The sequence below is a fragment of the Lepisma saccharinum genome, chromosome 3, assembly GCF_977018435.1.
Source record: "Lepisma saccharinum chromosome 3, izLepSacc3.1, whole genome shotgun sequence".
Classification (NCBI taxonomy): domain Eukaryota; kingdom Metazoa; phylum Arthropoda; class Insecta; order Zygentoma; family Lepismatidae; genus Lepisma; species Lepisma saccharinum.
In genome coordinates, this window is record NC_139231.1 from 86,587,819 (window position 1) to 86,615,634 (window position 27,816).

Genomic DNA, 27,816 nt, shown 5'->3' on the forward strand with positions numbered 1-27,816 from the left:
ACAGGTTAGATTCCTGGGGTGGGTGATCTAAGGTCGGCTCTGGGGCTCACCCAGCTTCAAATCAATGGATACCTGAGGGGTAAAGGTAGTCAGAGCATGGTGCCCCCCCTCCCCCCCCATCAGCTAAATGTGCCTTAATGGCACGATGCTACATGCACGGGTAACCTAACGTTATCTGTAGTTTGTGCTGAACAACGAATTTATCAAGTATACCTACAGATGGTGATAGAGGCCACATACATTTGGAAGCTTACACAACATGAAATAAACGTACAAAAAAAGATGTAGGTGCATGAAAAAATACATAAGCTTCAGATGTATGAATATTACACCAGTCTAAAAATATGGCATTGATTTAAGCTGTGTAATTTTATTAGTAAAACATGTTCAACACCAAAAGAGTTCAATGACTATTGTTCCTACAACAGATTCTTCTAGCATTTCTTTTCCCTCTAACACTCAATTATACTCATGATGATAAGGGTTCCCAAAGGTTGGACAAGAACCATTTAGATCCAAGGCTATCTACACAATTTTTCCCAGGAAATTAAATTGAAATTTACCCAGCTGCTCTCCCCTCAAGCTCCCTTCAAATGCTGTTATATTTTGAATTTCTTGCATTTTTGTAGTCCCCTGCAGTAATTAATGCAATGTAATGTAATTGAATTGAAACTAAATATGTGTAAGTTTTGCCTGTCATTCACTTTCCAAAGGAGGGAGGGAGTATGGCCCACCTGGATGCACATGCCTGTATCAGAAATAGGAGTGCCTAAGCCCAGCCTATACAAAATAAGAGAAAACTAACCAGAATATTATAATTTTTTTAATGATTAAAATGCATGCAAATTCTATAAAATGTACAAAATTCAAGACAACTGTCTCCACAACACACTAACCTTTTTACTATCTTGTTTTCTATCTTCATTGTAGTTATCCCTGCTTCCATTCGATTTATGTGAGAGTTGGGAGTGGATAGCATTTACCTTAGGTGTACTGGTATCATTGAAAAAGCCACCATGTATCTGAGTTGCAATTGGGGATGTGTCGTTGGAGTCATCTGCACTAACTGTTCCGTTACCTTGGTACACGAAGCTACCTCTGTTAGTCTCTGCCTTTTTCAGTTCTTTCTCCACAGAATAAAGCAGTTTGCCCAACTTGCTGTTAACTTCATTCAATTCTGTTTCCACAACTGACATGTGATCCTTCTTCACTACATCTTCACACATGTTTATCTACATGAAAAAGTAGAATTTGATGTATCAGTTCTTTGAAATCGGTAATTATTCAGTCAAATCAGCTGGAACAATCAAGCTCTACTAACAAATTAGCATTCCCCCTCCATTGACATTATCCATCTGATCTAATAAAATCCCTCTCTCTTTCAATCACACATGCACTCCTAAGAACCACACTTAATATATGTGAAGGATGACCGTAACAATTTAAGAGTATACAATGTGAAAATAATAACTATTTTCTTGGTATTTTGTGTTATCAGAAAACAATATGCATTTATTTTTTTGAACCCTATCTGTCAGGAATTAAAAGAAACTACTAATGCCCAAATATAATGTGAAAATGCCAAGTTTTACGATCATATAATACAATTATAATGAACTGATCTACTTGGAAGTAGTTATTTCATTTGGAACATGACAGAGATTGACTCCAATGAAACCAGAAAATGATTTCATAGAGCACTTATATGGAGAATATCACAGTGTGAGCAAGGATAAGATATAGGGTAAAGCGTGTGGGAGGGCAGATGGCATATTACATGATTAGCAGAGAAGGAGCAGGCCAATGGCGCCACTCTTCCACAGTTTTGGAGAAGAAACTACAGGACGAACGAGTGAGTGTTGTGTTCCCAATAAATCAGAAAGCAGAGATATTACAAGGGTTTTGCATCGTCAGGACATATCTGGTAAGTGAAATAAATTTTTTACCACAATTTTGTAAGCATCGTAGATCTCATCTAGGAAGCAATTAAGAAATTTTCAAATGCATCTGAGTGAAGCTTGTCTGTTAACCTTCCATAGTTGTCTTGTATATTCAAGTCAGTTTTTCAATCTGGCAAGGTTTTGTAAAAACATTCATCTCGATGTTGTGGGGTAAGATGGTGAAATGTTGAGTGGGACAGATGGCATGCTTTTTTACATTTACATGTAAGTTTAGAAGATCAGTAATCTGATATTATCATCTTATTATACATAAACCAAATATTCTATGCATTTCAATACCTCAGCCTTTATCTGTAGTTAGTAATGTAATCTTTCCATTTTCTTACAGAAATATGCCCAGAACGTGGCAGAGAACAACGGAACAAACATCTTGGATCGAGGAGACCTTCTGAATGGTGATTAACGACAAGATGATAGTGCGGTGGAAAGCGAGTTGACAATTCCACATACCAGAGTCTACCTGAAAAGGCAACTTCTTTCCAAGAACATATGGAATTGCCAGATTTAAAGCTACCGGCTCATGGTCACCTTCGCATATTGAGTTTGAGTTTTAGTTTTAGGACCACATTATGCACTGGAAGGCTAATTGGGACTGGACCAACAGTTTAAAGTGGGATTCAAACTACTTTGGCCTCCACCCGGTATCGAACTCATCTTCGCTTATGTTCTGTGACAGCAACGAATATTTTATCGACAATGAGTGCCTACAACTGTACCAAGAGTTAACGTCCACAGCAAACTGGATACAATACATGCACAAGCTGGTTCCATGAAACTTGTTAAGTTTATCCTGATAAGTGCTCTGCATGTGGAAGAGTGAAAAAAATGGCTGTCAAGGAGAATTTGAGATGCGCTAAACTGTTCTATTCAAATTGCATTTCCACTGCGACATCTTACCCACCCAGGTGGGACAGATGGCTAAAAGATAATCCTTTTTTCCATTCATATTGTCGCAACATGGTGATACAGATCTTAGCCATCCTACATTTTTGTTGTTCCTCAAGCTACATTGAAAATAAATAACAAGATAAATGAAGAGCTTCTTTTGTTGACTGAAAATGTTTGCCATCTGTCCACCCTTTACCATATGTATATGTGAATGGCTTGGTGTGCGCACGCGTGCACGCACACACACACACACACACACACACGAGATGAAGGAGACGGTAAACACTTACCACACGAAAAGAAATAGGTTTCATATTTCGCGACATATGTTGCATTATCATCGGAGAAGAAAGAGATATCGGTGTTATGTAGTGTAGAGGCACAGAATACTCAGAGTATACTGGAAAGGGTTAATGGTTGACTAGGTTGAGTCTGGGGGGGGGGGGTATAGTGGTGTGCGTCTCATACATCGGCCCTTTCCCATCGCATGTGGAAAGACGTGTCAGATTGGGAGAGGGGGGTAAAAGATGAATGATGGCCACACGGAAACAGTTGTTAAAGGAGCCGTTATGGCTGTTGATATGGATGGCAACTGTGAAATCGGAGTTTTGGGTGAAGGAAGGGTGATTATTGATCCTTAGGTTCAAGGGGGTGGAGGTTTCGCCCATGTAGAAGTTGCCAGATGAGGGAGTAAATCAGGTTGGATGAGTGGCAGGTGCCCTTAGGGTGAAGGGTGAACTCACCTGCCACTGTGGGGATCAGGAGGGTGGGGGAGGTGATGGGTATGGGGCAGGTCTTGCACCTGGGTTTGTTGCACCTGTAAGCTGGGGGGAGTGGTGTGGAAGGGGTGGGAGTGTTTTGTTCCAAGATGTTCTTGAGATTGGGGGAGGGGGGCTGAACACTACTCTAGGTTTATGTCCCTGGTGTCAGGATCACTGTGCAGGATGGGGAGTAGGGAGTGGAGGGTATGTCTGATTTTCGTAATGTGGGGGGTGGTATTGGGTGATCAGAGCTGGAGCGTTGGTTTTGGGTTGTTTGGTGCTGTTGTGGGAGGTGGCTCTTTGTGATTTGTTTGTTGATGAAGGTGGAGGGGTAGCCACGGTTGGTTAGGGCTTGGTGTAGGCATAGGTTGTAGTTTTGGCAGGATGAGGGGGATGAGTTGAGGTGTTGGCCTCTTGAGAAGTAGGGAAAATGGGATGACTTTTTTGGTGTGGTAGGGGTGCGAGCTGGAGTAGTGGGTGATACTGGAGATGGTTGGTCGGTTTGATGTGTATGGAGGTTTCCGAGTGGTCTCCCGCAATGTGGATGTCCACTTCTAGGAAGGTCACTTGGTCTTTGGAGTGGAACCAGGTGAATTTGAGCATAGTGAAGTCGTTCAGTTGGCTTAGGAATGTAGTGAGGGAGGGTTCGCCATGTGTCCAGACGAGGAAAATGTCATTATGAATCCTACCTAGATGAGAGGTTTCAGTTGTTCGGAGTCAAGGAATTCCTGTTCCAGCCTGCCCATGAACAGGTTGGCATAGGAGGGGCCATACGGGTACCCATAACTGTGCCACTTATCTGCAGGTAATGTTGGTCACTGAAGCAGAAGTTGTTGCAGGTTAAGTACAAGATTGGCTAGTTGAATCAGGAAGTGGGTGCTAGGATGGTGGGGTTTGGGTTGGCTGTTAAGGAATGATTCCCCAAATATTCCCCATGCCCATGGCCTCCCTGCCCCAGAATCATTCCTACTTATTACTAGCTTTGTTGTCTGTACAGTGGTACCATAGTCTGCAGTTTATAAGAAAGAAAAAAAGTGTTGGTACAAGCCAGTGGGGAAAATGCCATGTGTATCATCCTGCTGTATATTATTCTTTGTTTGAAGTTCAATGATGTGTGATTCAGTGTGAAGTATGAGGGTCAAATGTTCTCACATACCTGAAATTCACTGTCACTGGAGTAACTAGAGAAACTACCAATCCTGGGGTGATACGACAAGCAGAAGGTAGGATGAACTATTCAAGTACTGGATCAACAGTACAACACAACCTAAGTATCTTATTCAATTTCAATATGAAATGGAATAAGATACATACGTATCTCCTACTTACAAAACACATAAGCATTATTCCCAATCACCAAGAACTTCTGACAAACAATAATATTTCACCAATGAAATTAAACATAATAAATGCTAGCAATACAGCATGATTATCACAGTAGCGGCTGTTGACTGACGCTTCAATAATAGAGATCATTTTCTGTGGCTGAATGTGCCAAGTGAGTACCTACAATTCAATTATAACTTTCCACAAATGCCTATGATAACTTTCCACAAATGCCTATGATCTGAGAAAATTTTAAGCATTCTCATGTTTATGTCAAGGACCTCCTCTTATTTATCCTACAGTTGCATATGTTGAAATGCAACTTTCCTGCCAGTTTATAAAAATTCAACCCTTAGAGAACAGGGAGAGAAGTTACAATAACAAACATGGAACAGCATTACTAACAAATACTCTGATATTTTTCTGCACATGGTGACTTCCTGTATCTGGAAGACATGGTGACATCAGCAGTAAAAATTTTAATAACACATTATGTATAACAGTTGGTATTACTCTCTTAGAGAAATTAAAGACAGTTAAATAGAAATACAGTCAAACCCCGATTTAAAGTTTTTCAGGGGTGCGTAGAACGAAAAAAAAACTTTCATCACCAGGCTCGTCGAAACCTGTAAGCATGTGGGATGAGTTGGGAGGGAGGGAGGGAGGGTGGGTGGGAGGGATGGGCTGACCCACCTGCACTCATCACCCAATATCATCCCCACCTCAACAAAATCAGGCACACACTACACTCTCTTATCCCCATTCTCCACAGTGATCCTGAAACCAAAAACATATTTCCCGACAAGCCCAGAGTGGTTTTCAAACCCCCCCCCCCCAACCTCCAAAATATAATGGTCCACAACACTCCTTCACCACACACCCAACACCCCCCTACCCACAAATGCAACCGCACTAGGTGCAAAACCTGCCCCATCCTCATTACCTCTCACACCCTCCAGGTGCACACGGCCACTGGCAAATTTACCCATCATTCCAAAGGGACCTGCCATGCCTCAAACCTTGTCTACATCCTCACCTGCAACATCTGTGGTGATTTTTACCTCTGGGAAACATCAATGGCCCTCAACCTCTGCATCAATAACCACCGCTCCTCCACCCACAACATGGACTTCACTGTCACCGTCCACACCAACCACCACAACATCAGTTTCAATGACTGCATCCGGGTAGCGATCATCCACCTCCTACCCCAACCAGCCAACACCTCTGTTCACAAAAGATCAGAGAGGGCCTATATATTGGCCATGAGTGCAACCACTCCACCTGGCCTGAACAAGGCCACCCAGTAATGCCCATTCCTCACCCACCGTCCCTCCCAAGCCATCCCATCCCTCCTGCCCTCCCTCCCAACTCATCCTATACACTCACACTTTATGACGAGCCTGGTGACGAAACAGTGTTTTTCGTTCTACGCACCGCTTCTTCTTCGATGGGGACCTGGCAACTCTGCAGGGTCCCAACTTCCGGTTCCATCTCTTTCATCTCACAAAGATGATGCTAGTAAGCTAGCAAAAATTTTGAATTTTTCCACTGTCCAGTGAGTGTTTCCTTTCTCCTTCTTTGATTTTTATTTAGCCCTTTTGGCCCTCCTTGCTTTTATGTATATATAAAAAAAAAGGTAAAGTGCTCCCCTGTGCATAGCACCATGCCATGAAGGCATATAGGGGGTGTGGGGGTAACGCCCAACTCTTTCTTGATCCGGTCGTAGTTGGGGGTGATGTGATCAGCATCACGCCCCTGGCTGCCTTTACCCCCCAGGATTTCTCCCAGGTACCCATGTTATTCGACGCTGGGTGGGCACCGGGGCCGCTTTCAACGTTATAAAAGTTCATGGTAGTCAGACGAGTTACCGACTGAGCCACCGTGGCAACCCTTTTTTTATATATATATACTTGCAGTGCGCAATGTTCATTGAATGCACGTATTCAGGTTCAAGAGTAACTGCGTAATTTTAGTCGTCAGAGGAAAGGAGATGGGAGATTGCTTTTCGTCTTTATGTTAATTGGTTAAGATGTCCACACGAGCAAGAAAATCAGGGCAGAAAACTTGGCAGTTTTCAGTTATTTCAAGACTAGTGATGATACCAAAGGGGGCATGAGAAAGCAACACTCCCCCCTTCAAATGAGAAAAAGGTGAAGGTTAAGTTCCCCACGCACTTTGCACAATACTGTGATGCATATATAGGGAATTGTGGGAGATGGTGTGATCAGCTCTATGCTCCGGCTGCCGTTACACCACATATTCTTCGATCTATGCCAATTTGGAGGTGATGTGATCAGCACCATGCTTGGGCAGCCTTTGGCCCCAAAGGTTGCCCCCAGGTATAAATTTATTTGAGGCTGTGTGAGCTCCAGATCCACTTTATGTGGAAGCTTAGATTACCCACCCCAGGAATCGGACCCAAGTCTCCAGCATGGCAATCAGATGCCCTACTGACTAGGCTACCATGGCTGCCCAGCAAATGAGAAAAAGTAAATAAATACAGTCAACTCTTGATTCTACGACCCCAGATATAATGACCCTTTTCCCGGAAACCGTGAAAAAATTGAAGGAAATCAGCCGTAAAATAAGTTTTTTGCACTCGTTTTATTCACACTCATTCCCTTCACAAGCGCTCTACCACTCGCAAGTGGGTCTAATCTGAAAATAGACACCACCACACCACACTTGAGTGATATCCAATAGCATTTGACCTTTACCCTACCCTCCCCCAGGTGCACCAATGTTACCCTGGCCGCTACCCACCGTGCTAGGCTTGTTTTGCAATTGTGATTTCGCTTGCTCTTGGATATGCGAGAAGAGAAGATCGAATGTGCTTGGATGTTATTTTAAATCGATCTTGACTTGTTTCCTTGTCCTAAGAGCTGCTGAAATTTGTGAGGAGGGAGGGGGGAAGGGAGCAGCTCGAAATGACTGCTGGACTTGCAGTCATTGTCAATGTGTGTGGCAGCAGGTCAAGCTCTTTTATGACAGATCATATGTTTTCAAGTTGAAAATGTTGTATATAAAAATAATCACGCTGTACAAATGACAACTTTGACAGCAATGTGTAAAAAACTACATTGGCAATCACGCTGTACAAATTACAACTTTGACATCGATGTTAAGAAAAGTCATATTGGCAATCACATTGTACAAATTAGAGGGATTGGAGTGTGGTGATATTCTGTGGCTTGGTTGAATGGAAGCCGGGATTGTAAGTTTATGCGATGCATGTTAATCGGATTGTTTTCTAACAAATTTCAAGCATGTTTGCATGTAAAAATTAATAAAAATCTGAATTTACTAACACCAGACTTGTTTTTGACATTTTTCATGAGTTAGCGTATGTGGTTTAAGCCTGAAAGGTAAAAATCCAAGTAAGGAAGTTGGTCCCCTGCGATTCTCAAGTTGCAAGAAGTGCTACGAGAATAGGTAGGCGGTCATAAAAGATTTTATGAGACTCAGTACGCTGTCTCAAAGATTATTCGTCTAAAGATTATAATGTGAAATATTTTACATTATCATCGCAACTAGTTTGCAAAAACGAAATATGTGATTCCACGATTGTGATAGTGTTCAACTAGTTCTTTTTTGGTGCAAAGTGAACTTAAGTTGTTTTACGTGATAAATAAGAAATATGGAGCAAATATTGGCTGAATTGCGAGCAATCTCGAAGTCACAAGAGGAACTTAAACAGGAGTTAGGACAAGTGAAAGCAGAATTTAAGTGTGATCTAAAGAATCTAGAAAAAAATATAAGAGCTGATCTGAACATCCGACTGAATGTCATGCAGAAAGATGTGTCCCTATACAGGCAAGAATGCATTTCTAGGAATGAGAAGGTTAGGAGTGAAACCCAGAAAGTTGACATGGAAGTGAGAAAATTGATAGAAGAAAAGGATGAATTGCGTCAGGAACTGGTGGTTGTGAAAAACAAACTTTTTGAACTGGAAGAAAGAATACAAAACAATCAAGCCAAGACTGTATGGTGTCATCGTCAAGTACAAGTACCAGAGTCTGTCAAAAAGAAGCCTGCATTTTCACCTGTAGATCACCAGGAATCTACTGAAGAGCCATCAGAAGCTGAAGAATGGTTTAATTTTATTGCTGGTAAATCCCACACAAGTGAAAATATTCCCATCGAAACTAGTGAATTACAAAATGGTAATGTTTCCCATGAGGTAGAACATTTAGTGGGTATTGTGAACAATACAGTGTTGCCCGTTTTGTCAGGTGTAGCTCAACAAGTTAAAGTTCTACAGAATTCAACTACTACCATGTTACACAGGTTTCGGGAAAGTGATTCAGATAGTTCTCCCAGCACAAATAGCTGTCATTCATCAAGGCTTAAGAGTAGAAAAAGAATAGGTCTAGGAAAAAGTCTCCCTTAGCCAATGTGAATAATAATGATAGTGTAACAACACTTTTCCCTAATGGAACAAGTAAGAGTGTTTCTAGGTGCAAAGAAAATCAAGTTTCCTCACATGTTACTAAAAGAAATTTCTTGAAGTCAGATCAATTAAATAGGTTTCCGAAATTCTCTGGAGTTTCTAGTGAACTAATCCCATCTGAATTCTTAGATGATGTCGAAGAGAATTTCGAGTTATTTCAAATAGCAGAAACAGATTTTATGACTAATGTACCAACGCTGCTAACAAAAGATGCTAAGCAATGGTACAAGATCTCAAAGCAAAAATTTTCAGATTACCAATCTTTCAAAATTCAGTTTCTGAATCATTATCAAAATTCTAATTGGAAAACAACGATGCTCACCAAAATCTTGAATTCCCAGTATCAAAAGTCTGTTCATGGGTCACTGCTAACATTTTTCATGGACCAATGGAAAATTTTGCAGATTGTTCAACCTAACACTGACGAAGCACAAAGGCTAGCTCAAATTGCTACTTTGATGCCTTTCAAAATCAAGGAAATTTTCATTATGAAACCTGTTACCGAGCTGAGTGAAGCCATCACGGTAATAGAAAATTCCGAAGCCCTTAGCAAAACTTCATTACGTGAAAGGCCACAGGCAGTATTTAACAGTAGAACTAAAAACTTTGATAGTAATAGAAACGTAGCAGTTATTCAAACTAAATGTACTGATCAGTCTAAAGACAGAGGTGACAAACTCAAGTGCGAGGTTGTTGATCATTCCAGCACACAGCGTAACTCAAAAAGAAATGTAATCGCCAATGCTAATAAGTCTACTTTTTCGGGAAACGAGTAAGTCGCTCATGTCGAGAGGGAGGTGTCATGAGTGTACCTGCTAATCCTCCTTTGCAACAACCCAACTCTAGTAATCTTAATCACACACACAAAAAATTTTACAATTCAGTCAAAACAAATACCGAAGCACAGGTCATTGAACCCTTGTACAATAATGTTCATTTGCTAGGTGATTCCATGATGATCCGCGTAGCAGAAACCTTGGCAAACTACACTGTTTCATATGATTCACTAGGTAAACGGAACATAGGGTTATGTACTAGCGGCCAAACTATTTCCAACCTATCTCAAAAGATCTGTCCAGATACCAAAGTTGGTAATAAAGTGATGTTGCTTATTGGCACCAAAGATTTTTTGAGATATACAGAGCTACACAAAATGAAAAGTGACCTCAAAGGTTTAATACACAAGTTATTACCTTTAACGAATCAGTTAATATTACTCACATTACCAGCAATCCCAAAGTTGTTAACTGCTGACAATCCTGATTTGTGGAGTAAGTGGAGTCAGTGGAATAATTTTCTAATGGAGTTGGGGAATGATGAGAATCTCATTGTAGTGAATATTAGTCATCTGTTTTTGAATGCAGATTCTAGTATAAAACTAGATCTATTTGAAAAACACTTAGGAAATCCAAGGAATGGCCGAATTGATTTAATTCATTGGTCAAAGTCTGGGATGAATGTAGTTTTTGATTTCTTGAAACAAAAAGGTCTGTTCAATGATGTCAATCAAAATGAAATCACAGTCCAGGCAGACATACACCAGTTTAACTCGTTAAACTAGTTACGAGCTCATGTCAAAAAGCAGGTGATGTGAGTGATGGGATAAATCCTGCTATTCATTTTATAAACTTAAGTGAATGTGATGAAATAGATTGCAGTGCAGAAATCAAAAATTGTAAGCAACCCATAAATACTAATAGCAAGCGTAAACCTTCTGCTCACATAAAAGTAAGAATAAACAATAAGGAATATACTTCTTTACTCGATAGTGGCGCTGAGGTCAGTGTTCTCTCGGAAACCCTGTGGAAGTCTATTTGTACTCAGGCTTCTAAACCACGGCTATTGCCAGTTACGGGAATTAAATTAGTTGATTATACAGGGAAAAGGAAAGACAAACTAATAGGTTCCACTCATTTGAACGTTGAAATTTGTGGACTTTCCTTTTACATTAAATTCCTGGTAGTCAGACATTTAAAAGTAGACATTATTCTCGGTTTAGATGTCCTATACAATATTGATAGTACTTTAGACTTTGTCCAGCGAGGCTTACTCTTGGAATCGAGCGAAGGAAGCAAATTCTCCAAATTTATCGCTGTCTCAAATGAAAGTTGTCCGGAAGAAGAGTTAGATTTCAGACCTTCTGTATCTAACATATCCCCACGGTCATCCTCTCATCCTTCTGATGAAGACTTGTGGAAAAGGGTTAAAGAGTGTGAACAATTAAATGAGTCACAAAGGATAGCTTTAGTTCAGTTGTTAAAACAATATAAAACATTGTTTTCTGAATTACCAGGTCTCTGTAACAAGTATACACACACAATAGAACTGGATACTTCCACACCAATAGTTAACAAAAACTATCCAATACTATTAGCATATAGGGATGAAGTTGGCAGGCAAATAGAACAAATGTTCAACTTAGGCATTATTGAATATTCTGAATCAGAGTACCTATGTCCTCTCCTAGTTGTAGTCAAGCCCGGAGGAGGCATTCGTCTCTGCTTAGATCAAAGAAATATCAACAAACATGTCAAGCTTGAGCAATTACATCCTATGAACATAAATGAACTCTTAACGAGTTTCCATGGATGTCAATGTTTGTCCTCCCTAGATTTGGTTAATGCTTTCTGGCAGGTCCCCTTACACCCCAAAGCAAGAAAGTATACTGCTTTCAGTTTTCAGGGAAAACTTTACCAGTTCACAAGGGTAGTGTTCGGATCAATCAATGGAACGTCTGCTTTCATTAATGCTCTGACACGAACCTTGGAAGGTACGGAATCTTTTACAGTATGTTATGTAGACGACGTAATTGTCAAAAGCACGTCTTTCGAACAACATCTTTTTCACTTAAGACTTATTTTTGACAAGTTACAAGATGCCAACATGACACTGAGACTGGACAAATGTAGGTTTTGTCAAGTCAAGGTGGAATTTTTAGGGCATTCTATCAGTGCACAGGGTTATGAGAAATCTCCCAAGTATGTTCAAGCCATAAAAGACTTACCTGTCCCTTGCAATATCAAGCAACTGCAGAAAGTCTTGGGAAGTTTCAATTGGCTATCAAAATATGTTAAAGATTATGCCATCATGGCACATCCCTTGTACCAGTTATTGAAAAAAGGCAAAAAGTGGGAATGGGATGAAAGTGCACAATGCTCCTTTGAGTTGTTGAAACAGTCCATTATTGCAGAAACAATGCTTTACCATCCAGATTTGAACAAACCATTCTTTGTTCAAACTGATGGATCAAATATAGGCATTGCAGGATATTGTTTTCAACTGGTAGAGAACAACATGTGTCCGATTGGATTCGTGTCAAGGATTTTGAAACCTTTTGAGAAATCATATACGTCCACTGAAGTAGAAGTGTTAGCAATACTCTTTACACTGGACAAATTTAAATCACTGTTGTTAGGTAGAAAATTTACTGTTATCACAGATCATAAATCTCTCACGTGGTTAGAATCTGCACACACTTGGAACAATAGGCTGACTAGATGGTTTATTCAAATACAACAGTACTCATTCCATGTCGAATATTGTAGAGGTAAAGAAAACCTCTTGGCAGACCTGTTGAGCCGATCTTTTAATGACCATGATAATGAACTCATATTCATGAATAACTTTGAGTATCTTGATGAGTCATTAATATGTGATAAAAACAATTTTGTTAATGAACAAAATAGTGATCCGTATTGCAGTGGTGTTAAATCTGTTCTCGCTGGTTGTGAAAGTTCACAACAGAGCAAACATCGAAACTGGAAGAATATATACCTTATTCACAATGATCTACTTACCATCAAAGATTTTCACAATCCAAACCGGATAAGAATATGCGTGCCTCAATCATTAGTAAATCTTGTACTGCACAAGTATCATGATCAAGGTGGTCATTTTGGTACAGACAAGACACTCGGTAAAATTTACCAAATATTTTACTGGCCTCATATGAAAAGAGACACAAAATCTTACATCACTGATTGTGAAATTTGCATGACAAATAAACCAGATAAACATCCTCCTAAGTATCTGGAAATCATGCACAAACCCTCAAAACCAGGTGAAATATTATTTATTGATTTACAAGGTCCATTCATACGTTCCTCCAAAGGTGAAAAATATTTACTAACAGTATTAGATTCTGCTAGCCGTTATCTTGTGGCATATCCTATTGGGAACAGTACAGCTTCCATCGTAACTAGAAAACTAACACATTCTTACTTCATCCATTTGGGAATACCAACAATCATTATATGTGACAATGGTCCACAATTTCGTGCAGAACATTTTACAAAAGGTATGCATGCTCTCAATGTAAAAATTTTTTACATACCCAGTTATCATCCAAGTGCTAACTTAGTGGAGAGATATCACCAGGAAATAAATAGATTGATGCGTATATTTTGCAATGGTAAACATAAGCAATGGTCTAGCCATGTTGCTGCCATTTTACATCTGTTAAATAATTCAATTTGTTCCAGTACAGGTTATGCTCCTATAGAACTCAGGCTAAATATTGAACCTCAAAATATCTGTAAAAAAGTACTAACGGATCGCATTCCTGATGTAGAGATGTGGAAAAATAAGCTGCTTATGGCAGAAACATGTAGTTTCAATAAGAGACAAAAACATATTATAAAACAGCATGAAAAACAAGCAACAAAAAATCCAGTAAAGCAAGGAGATCTGATCTTCATAAAACTGCATTCTCAAAGTGACACTATCACTTGCATTATAAAAAAATATTGTAATTTATACCAAGGTCCTTTTGTTTGTATGCAAATTCATGATGATAACACAGTGAAAGCCATATGCTGCAACACTGGAAAAGACATTGCAAATATTTCCGTAAAAAATATCAAAGCTTGGCATTGTTCATTGGACAAACAAAAACTTTGGATAAACAAACTTTTAAGCATGCGTAACGATTTGCAACTTCATGAGTTAGGTTTGGAGCAGTTGCATGATGCTGTCTAACGATATTTATTAAGAGCATGATAACAAATTGTAAATTATAGTGGTACCATATTTGTGATATGTGGAGTTTGTGCATACATGTTGTCTATTGCATGTTATGAATGTATGCGAGATGCATATGTTATGATTTTATCTCTGCATGCAAATTGTACATGATGTGTTTTCTTTTTTTTTACTGATGCATGTGAACTGCACATGTGTTGTTTTGTGTTTATGCATGAAAATTGTACAAATTTGGTTCTGTGATTATCCATACACACTGTACATATGTGTATTCTGTTTTGTGTTTATGCATGTTAGGTTATTTAATATATGAATCTGATATTTTGTCATAATCTTACATGTTATATCTTTGTTTAGGTGGTGTTTGTTTTGTAACTAACTTCTTGCATGCAGACAATGTCATAATTTTAGTAATGCATGAAGTGTTTGACATTTCTTCTTGATTCTCAGTAAGAAAGTCAAATTTCCCAACCCCGGGGAATTTATGACAGATCATATGTTTTCAAGTTGAAAATGTTGTATATAAAAATAATCACGCTGTACAAATGACAACTTTGACAGCAATGTGTAAAAAACTACATTGGCAATCACGCTGTACAAATTACAACTTTGACATCGATGTTAAGAAAAGTCATATTGGCAATCACATTGTACAAATTAGAGGGATTGGAGTGTGGTGATATTCTGTGGCTTGGTTGAATGGAAGCCGGGATTGTAAGTTTATGCGATGCATGTTAATCGGATTGTTTTCTAACAAATTTCAAGCATGTTTGCATGTAAAACTTAATAAAAATCTCAATTTACTAACACCAGACTTGTTTTTTGACATTTTTCATGAGTTAGCGTATGTGGTTGAAGCCTGAAAGGTAAAAATCCAAGTAAGGAAGTTGGTCCCCTGCGATTCTCCAGTTGCCAGAAGTGCTACGAGAATAGGTAGGCGGTCATACTTTCATCGATAAATATACCACCATGAGAAATGACAGACAACATCACAGGAATGTTCCAAAATACAGACGCGTATCGGCTGGAAGTCTGGCCCATCTGTCCAGCTCTGACCTCGAGTTCAGCAGATTCCCGTGAGTGAGCAACTCTTGGCCTTGTAGCAGATAACTTCCGGTAGCCGCTTTCATTCAAAACGTGTTCTTTTTTCTGGGTAACACTTCATAAAAAAGCGAAACTGTTAGATAAAATCAAAGCCACATAGGACAACTAAAGACCGTCAACCCACTTAATGCATTGTCATCCAGGTTTCCGCAAAACTTTACTTCAATTTTGGTGGCCGCGGTGGCTCAGTCGGTAACGCGTCTGACTACCATGCTCAAGGTCCCGGGTTCGATTCCCGGCCGGTTCAAATCCGGGAACTTTTCTAACGTTGGAAGCAGCCCCGGCGTCCACCCAGCGTCGAATACATGGGTACCTGGGGGAAACCCTGGGAGGTAAAGGCGGTCAGGGGCATGGTGCTGATCACATCACCCCCATTCACGACCGGATCAAGAAAGTGTGGGGCGTTACCCCCACACCCTATACGCCTTCATGGCGTGGCTCTAAGCACAGGGGAACACTTTACCTTTACTTTAATTTTACATGCATCATAACTCCAGTTTCCCACTTCATAAGTTTTCATAACTGTGCCGATGTCCTAATATTTGCCATAAAAAAAAGTGTTCCATTGGCTGAGTGACTTCTCCCTCTTTTCCTCTCAGCAAACGTGTAGGGGGGGGGGGGGCAATGCAGATTGTTTTCTTGCTCGTGTGTGCACAGTCTGATTAAAAGTGAGGGTGGAAGCGGACATCTCTTCCTTCCCTTTGATGTCTAAAATGGGCAACCAGTTCTGGATAATTCTTGAAAACGAACAAAACCATAGGACAAGTAAAAAAAAAAAAAAAAGTGCCCCTTCCCAGCTCATTCTACGCCACTGATGTATACGGTAATGTGATAATTGCAGAATTCAGGTCCTTTTTTTTTTTTTAATGCTGTTGTCTGCATAGGGAATATTGAGTAAATTATTGTGTTGCATGGTAAAACTTAAACAAAGGGTCATTTCTTTCTTCTTCACACAGGTGATAAAAGTTCCCTCTTCGACAGTTATCTTTGAAACAGGAAGGATTTTCTCTTCAACCACCTGTTGCTCGAACTTCCAGCTGGTCGCCTTGTTTTTATCCTGCAGCTGGCACCAGTGTTTTGTCTAGAGCCTGCAAAGCTGTCACTTGCTGATAACAGCAATGACTCATCCAGCAGGCAAAAGTCATTGTTCATTGTTTTCAATCTCCTAAAGCTGTTTTCATTTCAAGATAACGAAATTCGATCTCCAGAAAGAAAAACAAGAGTTAAAACAACTTCATGTTCTGAGCCTTCTGATAAACAAAACTGTACAATAACTTCCTGAACACTCAGAGCAGTGCTGGAAGGAATTGCACACAATATTATTGCCGCTTTTCTTCAGAACCATACATGTGGGGGGGGGGGGGGGTACACAATATGTTTAAGCTAAGACCGATTAAAAAAAATATTCAAGGGAAAACTTTTGGAGCAGCGGGTGCTTGAAATCGAGAATAATACTAAATCCAACATTAAATCGTCAATTAACGATAAGAGTAAATAACGATCTCCCATTTTCATATCTGAAAATGTGCAGGTTTCATAAAGCTTGTTTTGAGTTCATTTTATGCATTTGGGCTAATTGGGACAAAATATGCAGTTTCACTTTAGCAAAATCTAATTCCAAACCCAAATGATTATCGAGTGTGACGCTGTTTAATGTGTCCTAGAATACGCATTGAGTGCAAACAGATCGCAAGTTGAGTGTTTCCTTTTTCAGGATGGTTTACAATGCAAATCGAGGAAGAGTTTGGACTGCTCACTGGAATGGCGGAGGGGAGTGAATTAGAAGTTGGTTGAAGCAAAGAAAACGTGACTTTTTTACGATGTATTTTACACAGCCGAACCAGAACAAAATTTACAGCTCCACTTTTTCCTTTTTTTTCTGGTGCCTAGAAAGGTTGTGTTGTCTCTCACGAGAGATCTTATCTTACCAGTTAATCCTCTAACAGACAATGCTAAATGCTCTAGTAGACCCATAAATCCAACATTCATTCTGCCCGATTATCTTTGTGTCCATTTGAGCTCCGTTTAAGCTGAAAATTGGTGCAAATTCCAATAACGACCCCTTCAAAATAACGACCCTTTTCCCGGGAACTGTGAAAGGTCGTTGTATCGAGAGTTGACTGTACATGCTCTTTTGGCCCAAATATGCATTTTAATGGTGTTTAGATGTGCACTAAATTTGGCTGCTTTCAGAAAACATTACTGCACCCCTAGTTTATTCACTCATTTCTCCTGGCCACGTCTCTGTACAACACACGAGTCACGTAATATGCATAGAGAAACATTCCCAGCCTCACATTTATCTGAATTTCACCCCACCCCCTTCCCCCAACACACTTGATTTGACAAGAATATTTTTCTGTCAGTGAGTAAAATATTGCCCCATCTGCCCAGAGAAAAAATAATCACTTTAGCTTGGGAGTTTTCAGCTTCATTCTGATAACAAAATGATATAGCATTCGTGAAAAAACTTCATATTAAAAATAAGCGAACTAAACCCCACGACAGGTTAAGTTTGCAGCAGATTTTATGTATTAAACCACGCAAGAATGGCACTCCGCATCTCCTATGCAAGTCTTGCCTCAACTGCCGAGCTGTTCATATCACAAGACAGTGAGAAAATCGGCAGTATTGGAGCAGGACTACATTCTGTGTGCACGTTTGGGTCTATTATATGCAAAGACTTGCTGCAAACTTGACCTGTCGCGGGGCTTAGATCCAATCATATTTTCTTAGGAATCTAGTGCAGTTGTTATCCGATATGGCAAATCCTTAATTTTTTTCAATTTCCAACCCTGGAAACAAGAAGAAAGGAAAAGTTTTTATAAACAAGTCCATCCCCTCTTTTATTTCGTTCCCATCACCTAGGAAGGATTCCGTACATGTGTCGTAAATGTGTGGGCTAAGAAGTGAATGGTAATCCAGTCCCGTTGTCAATTTTCCACTCGCGTTTTTATGGAGGGAAAGGGCGAACAAAGACACCTCAGTCACACACATTGTGTCCGAACTCTAGGGAGGCAGCATTTAGGGATAATCAGTTTGGCAACAGTGCGCTTGTTGTCTGATCCTGAGGCAGAAGGATTGGCCCATTTATTTCATCTTCACGGAGACTGCATGAAGTGTCGTTTTCCCTTCCTGTGCATCAAGCAAGGTATGACAAATGCAACTTTTGCCCTTCCTCCTCCACCCCCTCCCCTCTGCATGGAACCATGCCTTCTCACTCCCTCCTCTTGCATGAAAAGCCTAACATCTGGAAGTTCAGGGTCGTGGGGTGAATGAAACAGCTGCGAAAGCAAGGAAAAGTTGTGTGGCCAAGAGATTAGCCTTCTGGCAAATTTTACATCAGCACTCCTTGGAAAACGTATAAAGCGGGAAACGGGAGTTAGAGCGAACGTAAGATCGAGGTGAACGACCTATTATTTAGCATAGCCGTTTGCCGGGACCTGGATGGCTGTATGTATTAAGCAGGAAAACATATAATGAGGGAACATAAAATCGGGGTTTCACTGTACATCTTTATCTTATGAGCACGACATGTGCAAATCCCATACCTGATACAAGTTATACCTCAAAGACAGAGAGTAAACTTTATCCTGTCACATAAATGGGATAGAATCAGGAAGAAAGAAAGCATAATCTCAATTTACAGAGGAAGTGGTGTGCTGCAGAAGAGCAATCAGTGTAAAGCATATTGCATATATTGCTATTTTCCTACTCAAATGCTTCTACCGGCTACTGAACTAGATCTCAAACTAGAAATGACTCACTATTTTCAAACTGATTTTACCAATAAATCGATACACACAAATTATGGTTGGATGCAAGACAAGGCACAGACCATAATTTCCACCATGTAAAATGAGCTAAATGAATAAGATTGTGTTTAGTTTTTATTACTGGTTTCTGTATGAAATTATGGGAAAAGCAAATTTGAACGAACCAAAGCGACAAACAAGGCACTGTGTTATTGAAACAAATCAGTGCACTAAACTTTGCAGAGGAATAGCCCTTTCAGGATCAAAGCCTGACAAATAGCATTTTGTTGAGTGATACTTGGTCAGTGCATACAGTCCCATTGCTGATGTTTTCTGGTGTTTCTAAACCAGAGCTTGCTTGCTCCTTCTTTTCAAGCAGCTCCCTAGTGCAGCAGCACACTAGTGTTAGCTGTAAAAATCAGGATAAAAACACAAAGAAAAAAAGACAGTCTGTATCACATCCCCATCAACAGAATAAAAGAAAGGGACTAAAATGACAGCTGAATCTTTTCTTTTATCCTAATGAGGGGTATGTAACATCCATAAAATGTCAATGGGCCTTTGTAGCTTTTTACTTTTTATGTGTTTTAATGGTTTGTCATGTCCCTAACCTAATTTTTATTCAGGAAAGGCCATATTTATTCTACATGGTTTTAACACACTGTATAATTTTGGTATGCAAGCAAAACACAATGCCCATATTTATATATTCTGCCTTCACCTTCATAGTCAATGATGCATTTTAAGAATGTAATGAGTTGCAACCTTCAACATCCAACCACAAACTTTCAATACACAAAATACACATACCCACAGTCAAGTCATAAGAAAACAGAAACAGAGGTATAATCACTTACAAATTCCTCTTCTGCTTTCTTTGTACCAGAGTTTGCTGATATTAAGTTGTTTGTATCAATGTAATTTGCCACAGTTCCAGATGCATTTCCTCCGACTGGTACTGAAATAAGAATTAAAGATGTTAGCTCTTCAAGCAAAATTTAATATATTTTTGTAAAAATTCTTAAGAGGGCTTAGCTAATACAACTTTGAATGGAAGCTGAATACAATGGAGCCTCGATTCTATGTATTTCAGGGGAACAAGGTGAAAAACTTATAAACTGAAGTGCAAAGTAAAATCCAGGCAAGTTTGGTACATTTTGCTCTACTGGAACCAAGAAGACTGAGCATATAATGGATGAAAATGTAAAATCCTGGAAAAGTAAAATTGGAGTTCTACTGTACCAGGGCTGGTTCTCACATGCATTTTCTCTGAGTTTTCCAGAATCCTCATTTTTTCCAGAGTACTCATTATCCAGTAGGCTACATTTGAAATACATTTTACAATGGCTAATGGTGCATCTATTGTATCAGTAATATTACAGATGTGATATATTTATAAACAGTTTGTAACTTAGTGTAATATTCTGCCATTTTGCATTTTGTTATTACTTTTATGAATAAAAACACATAATTCATGTCATGGTCTTGTAAGGTAAATGTGTAAATAGGCAGTTCCTTTTCAAAGGCAAAACCCAATGCAATGACCTATTAGTATATATTAATTAAGGAGGTGAACCATTCATCAAACACTCAAGGAACATTTGCAATTTTAAATGGGATCAGTAGGCCCATTAGTGAACTTTGTACAGTACTTTATCAGTACCAGCCAATAACAGAACCAATTCAAGAATAAAATGACATTTTGTGCACCTAATTAAGGACTAAGGTTCCTGTGGGAGTTCTCGCAATCTATTACAGTACGCAAAAAATTTCAAATACATCATACAGCCAGTCTTACCATGAATACTGTCAACTTTGGAAACACTTTAACATTTGAACACTAGCTCGTCAACTGATGTTCAAAAGTCAACAACTTTGCCTGATGAGAATGAACATGTGAGTAATTTATAGTAGAGTTACATAAGTGATAGAACGTTTGTTTAGCTTTCATGATGGAATGGGGCGATTACAAAAATCATGTGGCTGTGATAGCACTCTGTACGATAGGGAAGTCAACTAATGAATTTTCAAGACCCTCCCAAGCATTAAATCTCCAAGTGGTTCAGGTATCATACTATCCAGCATTTCGTTGACACTGGAACAGTGAATAACAGGCACAGACAGGAACAGTGACACTCTAAGGAATGCACAAATGGTGAAATCAGTCAGGGCCCGTATGTGCAGAAATCTTGTACATAACTTAACATTGTCAAAATGTTCATGTCTCATGTGCTACAAAAGTGATCTAGGACTGAGAGTTTACAAATCATGTACAGATCAATTTCTCACAGCTGAGTTAGGCCTGGATATACCAGGAGAAAGCCTTGACACAATGGTTATGATGACCTCAGCAACATTCTTATTCATGGTCAGGAAATGGAAGTTTCAGGAGGATTCTGCACCAGCTCATAAAGCTCAAACAAACCAGCAGTGGCTTAAGACGAATGTGCCAAACTTTATTTCTCCCTCAGATTGGCCATCCGGCAGTCCAGATCTCATCTCTCTGGACTAGAAATTGTGTCTGTGCTTCAAGACATAACTTGCAAGAAGAGACCCCAATGTACACTCTTGTGAAGGCAGTGACAGATTTTCCCCTTCATACAGTGTGTAAAGTAATTGATGAGTGGCCACAGAGACTTACCACATGTGTGTGGGTCAGAGGTGGTCATTTTGAACAACGATTAGTGCTTTGTGTACACAATATATTCATGTAACACACATCCATGGAATATTACAATATCATAAAGTACTTTCCGTTATTTCATTGAAAGCCTTGTGACAGTATTTATAGTAAGGCTGGGTGTGTGTATACAGAATACTTTCAGCAAACAGAAGATAATAATATCAATTATTCTGTGACGCAAAATATACATATATCTAAAGCCTATATCTTCAAAATAGTTTGTGTAAAGCTAGTTAATGAAGTTGTAATTATTAGTACAGGAGTATATTTTAGTCCTTCAGATGTGTTTCTCAATGTGTTGGGAGTCCATGATTAATTAGATTATTTTCCCTAAGATTTCACTGAGAATTCTATTTTTTTTTCAAATTCTCTCAGATTTCCAGGTTTTCCAGGTGTGTGGGAACCCTGTGTACTTGTGTCAATTACCACACATACAGATCCCTGACATTACAACAACTAACAGTTGTCTAGGATATTAACATTTTCGTTGCAATTAATAAATAACATGAATGAGATAATCAGAATATAAAAATAGATGTATTTCATTATGAATCGTTTAGTCATTAAATTAATAAAAACTTGAATAACTTTAGATGCTTGAAACTGTTAAAACAGAATTTTGAGGACTTTGTGAGATGCTCTGACTTCAGAGAAGTATAGGTTCAGCCATAATTTTTAATGTTAACCTTTAAACACCTCGAGTTTTTGTGTTACTAGCTTCAACACCTGGCCTTTTTAGTGGAAAATTTGACACTAAGTAATGAGCTAATAAATTTTATATCTCAGAAACTACTGATGATAGTGTTATGAATGATGCATTGCTAGGACAAAAAAAAATTAAGTTTGGCTAGAAGTTCTACCTACCAGATTCAATTTTCTCCATTTTCGTACCATCACTCGCGGCATGACAAGTGAAATGAAGAGGCTCAACCTCCAGCAGACCTTTCATGCAATGATTTGTCGAGAGGCCCTTAAACCTGGAACCTTTCTCTGAATTACACAGCAGGTCACGCAAATCTAGGCCATCCGAGCTGCTCCCTTGACACCCTGCATTTCCATTGCTTGCACTTGGTTCTCCACTGACAACTGTAGCATATGTGATCGGCACCGAGGAAAACTTTGCAGGTGGTGGTGGTTCAACATCAAAAATTTCTGGTTCAAATGGAGTATTATACAGACCAAATCTGCAAAAGGGTAAACATTCTCTTAATGCATTTATCAATAAATATTCATCCAACCTGGTAGCAAATCTATGTCCAGTAATTTTAACTGTATGTAATACATGATGCATACGAAATGGCCTTTATTACTGGGTTAACAATGACCCGTTGTGAGGTACATGCCATTTAGATACCACCCTCCTGCAATCATTCTAATTCATAGAACAGAACAGGACAAGCATTTTTCTTTCTACTCCATGCTGTCTGATAATGAAATATTACCCGTCATAATATAATTGATGTGCTGTTTATAAATATATGAAGCATAACAACTTACTATTTATTCTTTCAAATATTGAAATGCTGTATTTCACTCCTGTGATTTTTCCCTAATAATAATAATAATTGCTATCCCATACATTAGTTTATGTTATCTTTTCGTTAACAAGTTATTGAAAGATATTTTTATGTTAAATTCCTTTAGGTGTTACGATACATCTAAGTAAATTAAATCATATTTTCACATGGGTTGCGTCATGCTTTACCAGAACACGGTGCAACAGACAAAGCCAGATAATGATAATACTAACCTTGTTCGTAATAACAAGTGCAATGGGTTACTTCTCTCACTCATTTCATGAGCTACTTGCTGAAGGAGAGATATACAGCGTTGTCCTGTGAGAGTGACATCTAACGTCATAACACGGCTCAACAGCAAGAAGTACCACCTGAGAGAGCCTGCTGATGTGCAACTAGGAATCATAGGCAACCACTCTAGCAATGCCTCCAGAAGACTTCCATCAAAAGACACATTTGTGGTATCTAATGCATTCTTCATTCCCCTGTAAATAAAAGCACATGAGGCTACTGCAATGCATTGGAAAAATTGTTACCACTTTCACGTAGCATGATAAAAATACTGATGTGTTTTTCCTTCAGGGTTGAGACTAAATCAATATCATTATAAAATACAAATTTATCACTAACATCATCCAATTTTGTTACCCTTTGCTGCACAAAAAGAAGAAAAAGATTCCAGATGTCTATTAATGCCAAAATATAATTGTGACGGAACCACATACTTTGTTCTACATATAATTTTAATACTCTAATTACACATTTATTTTCATTCAAACTTTGCAGATATGGCCTCATCCAGACTCACAATAAAGTATGGCTGGGTAAAAAGGGGTAAAGTGTAGAGATGGGACCGATTAATTGGTAATCTATCGGTGAATCAGTTTATCTGTAAAATTTCCAATAATTCTACAGATCCAATGTATCAAAATATACCTTACAATTTTGTGCAATACTGTATCATTCTGTTGGGACTTTTAAGGATACAAACATATAATCATCATTTTGTATTCTTTTTTTTATGTAAATGTCTAATTACGCAGATTATTTTGCATTGCATAAACTTGGCTCATCTGGTAACATACAGTGTGTTCCGTTCAAATCTCCCTAATTTCAATTAATTACTGTGAACGAAGTACGATGAATTGTGAAATAACTGCAACAGCAAATGAAAGGCCAGATCTTCAAGTTTTGTTTTCATGACTTGAAGTTGTCTGTTTGCTCACTATGCAGCGCCACGGTCGCTTAAATAGAAATGGCAACTGTTCAACAACGCGCGCAGGCAGTGGTGTGGTATGCTGAGACAAAATCTGTGATTGCAACACAACGAAATTTCAGACGAGTGTACGGAGGAGTTGCACCTGATACTAGATCAATTAGGCTGTGGTTTAGTAAGTTTCTAACAACCGGCAGTGTCCTAAAACAATCTGGTGGAGCTCGCCGTCGTGTCAGAGGAAAAGGTGGAAGAAATTCGAGCGGGGTTTCCATACCAAATTCTTTGCAACGCGGCTTATCATCTGGCTTCAATTGTTGCACAATCTGCACTTTATACGGATACAACCGAAGCCGCTTGTGCAGAACTCCATGTATTGTCGTTGGAGGCACATTGAATTGCCTAGATGCCTGGCAGATGCATTTACTTGGGCTTCTCTAAAACCCCGCTCGAATGTCTTCCACCTTTTCCTCTGACACACGACGGCGAGCTCCACGAAATTGTTTTAGGATACTGCCGGTTGTTAGAAACTTACTAAACCGCAGCCTAATTGATTTAGCATCAGGTGCAACTCCTCCGTACACTCGTATGAAATTTCGTTGCGTTGCAAATCACAGATTTTGTCTCAGCATACCACACCACTGCCTGCGCACGTTGTTCAACAGTCGCCATTTCTATTTATGCGACCGTGGCACTGCGTAGTGAGCAAACGGACAACTTCAAGTCATGAAAACAAAACTTGAAGATCTGGCCTTTCATTTGGTGTTACAGTTATTTCACAATTCATTGTACTTCGTTCACAGTAATTTATTGAAATTAGGGAGATTTGAACGGAACACCCGGTATATTTATTAAGGAGGTCAATGTACCATTTGGAATGTTAAATCGGATCGGTATTGGTAAATTTTATGTTGGTACTTTATCAGTATTGGTCAAACTTTCATATCATTCCATCCCTAGTCAAGGGTAATTGGAAAACAATGCTATTCACATCACACCCTCTATGACAGAGATCTAGAAGTATGATGTCCTGTTTCTGCAACCTATATATGCCTTAACGATAAGATACAATGCACAGGGAACACCTTTATCCTACATCTTTGAATTCAACCAGCACTATATTACTGCTGTAAATGAATTCAAGCTTGTTATTAGTAATTGTTCTTCAGCCTAACCATTCTAAGGGGCCTCATTTGTGTGTGTGTGTATATTTTAACAAAAAAAAAAAAATATGTAGTATTCATCACAGATACTTGAATCCATTTTAAAACTGCAGAGATTAATACATAGAAGTTCTTTTTAACCTTCAATGCCTTTCCATTTTCAACTAAACACAAATATTATTTGAAAACAACCATCCATTCCGCCAATACTTACTCGCTGCAAATAGTCACCAACTTCACAAATTTATGAGCTACACTTCTTCCTGATAGTAGAATGCAGTGCTTTATTAAGTAAACAAGATTGTTTTCTATAATCTTTACAGATTCTAGCTGCTGATTCTTCAAATCCTGCTGAATATCTCTGTGCCTTGTTAATCGTATTGAAGTCACCCAAATAAGAATGTCCAGTGCATAGCTCTGGGCAATCACAGACTTGTCAGGACCCTCCAAACACACCACCTTCACCAGCTTCTCCACAAACTCGTTGGATTCCAGCATGGAGCATCTGTGCAACCTAAGAGTAGAAAAGAATCATTCACAAATAAAGATAACAACAATGCATTATAATGAGAAAATAATTATTTAGTCTGTAAAATGAGAGGAAGCAAAGGATGACAGGGAGATAGATATGAATGACAGAATGAACCAAGTGAACAAAGCAGCAAGTGCATATTTGTGTATAAAATGGCATCATGAAACTGAGTAATTTATACATGTATTTATGCTCTAAAAAATGGGGCAAACAAACATGAATAATATGTACTCTGAGATTCCAAAAATATGACAATCAAGTAATTTTCGAAAGAAAAAAAAAAAGAGTAGTTTCGACAGAATAGCCAATAACAAAAGGGTTATTGGTCATTTTTTTGGAATTTTAATTGTATATTGTAAATAGATGTGTAAAGATGATGTAAATACAATTAAGAATAATGCTAAAGTATTGTTCAAAGCAGCTAAACAGATAGGTTTGGAAGTTAGCAAAGACAAAATTAAATATATGCTTACAGGATGAAACCAAGTGTTAATAATCAAAATTTAATTATTGATAACAACTCGTTTGAACCAGTTTCCAAATTCAAGTACTTACAGAGAAATACTAACAAATGATAATTATATTAAAGAGGAAATAAAAAGCAGGCTTAGTTCAGGAAATGTGTGTTAATTTTCTGTTCATAAACTTTTATCTTCTGTCAAGATATTATTAGAATGATTGAATCAAGAAGACTTAGGTTGCCCACCTAAGCCATGTGGCTCAAATGGGAGAGGAAAGAGGAGTTTACAGGATTCTTGTTGGGAAGACTGATGGTAAGAGACCAGTAGGAAGGCAAAGACAAAGACGGAGAGATAATGTTGAGATGGACCGAAAGGAAATCGGTAGGGATGGAAAAAGAGTATATAGAACTTGCTCAAGATAGGGAAAGATGGAAGGTCTGTGTTGTTGCAGCCATAAACATTTGGGTTTAAGAAGGCTAGAGAGTTAGTTAATGTCAACAGTTAACTATGGGGATGAATACTGGCGAAGAAATTAACACAATGAAACATTCATGCTTTCCACATTTTGAACTTTATGATCTTGGCTTGGTTGGTTGGTTGATTTGGAGTTTTAAGTCCACTTTATGCGCAGTAAGGATAATCGGGACTAGACGTACAGTTTAAAGTGGGATCCGAACCACTATGTGCCTCCACCGGGTATCAAACCCGGGACCCCTTGATTACAAGGCAACGAAGCTACCACTGCGCCATTGGGGAGGCCATTTATGATCTTGGCTTCATAGTACGTAAGGGTAACCACTCCTGCAATACTTTTTACGGCAGTATAAAACTGTACTAGTTTTTTTCTTTCCCTTTCGAGATATTCTATTAAAAACTGGTTTTGTTTGTCTTTCAACATTAACCACAGGCAAAGATAAATCTCTTCATGTCACACCTTGTCAGTGGGGATAATACGGGACAGTAATATCTCCTACAAAAAGAATCTATTTTCTTTAGTTTGTCCTATCTTGAATTATTTG

At 38.8% G+C, this 27,816-nt stretch overlaps 1 protein-coding gene across 1 annotated transcript in view; it reads right to left on the bottom strand.

Annotated features, from left to right (window-relative positions):
• The window catches only part of LOC145985596 (dual E2 ubiquitin-conjugating enzyme/E3 ubiquitin-protein ligase BIRC6-like), a 241,336-nt gene that overhangs the window by 157,654 nt on the left and 55,866 nt on the right, over window positions 1–27,816 (bottom strand). The window contains exons 13-17 of the mRNA XM_083119666.1: window positions 26,019–26,318; window positions 23,662–23,913; window positions 22,776–23,095; window positions 20,086–20,186; window positions 897–1,232 (exon numbers count right to left, since the gene is read on the bottom strand). Of these exons, the coding sequence (XP_082975792.1) occupies window positions 897–1,232; window positions 20,086–20,186; window positions 22,776–23,095; window positions 23,662–23,913; window positions 26,019–26,318 (1,309 nt within the window). The remainder of the gene's footprint in view (window positions 1–896; window positions 1,233–20,085; window positions 20,187–22,775; window positions 23,096–23,661; window positions 23,914–26,018; window positions 26,319–27,816) is intronic.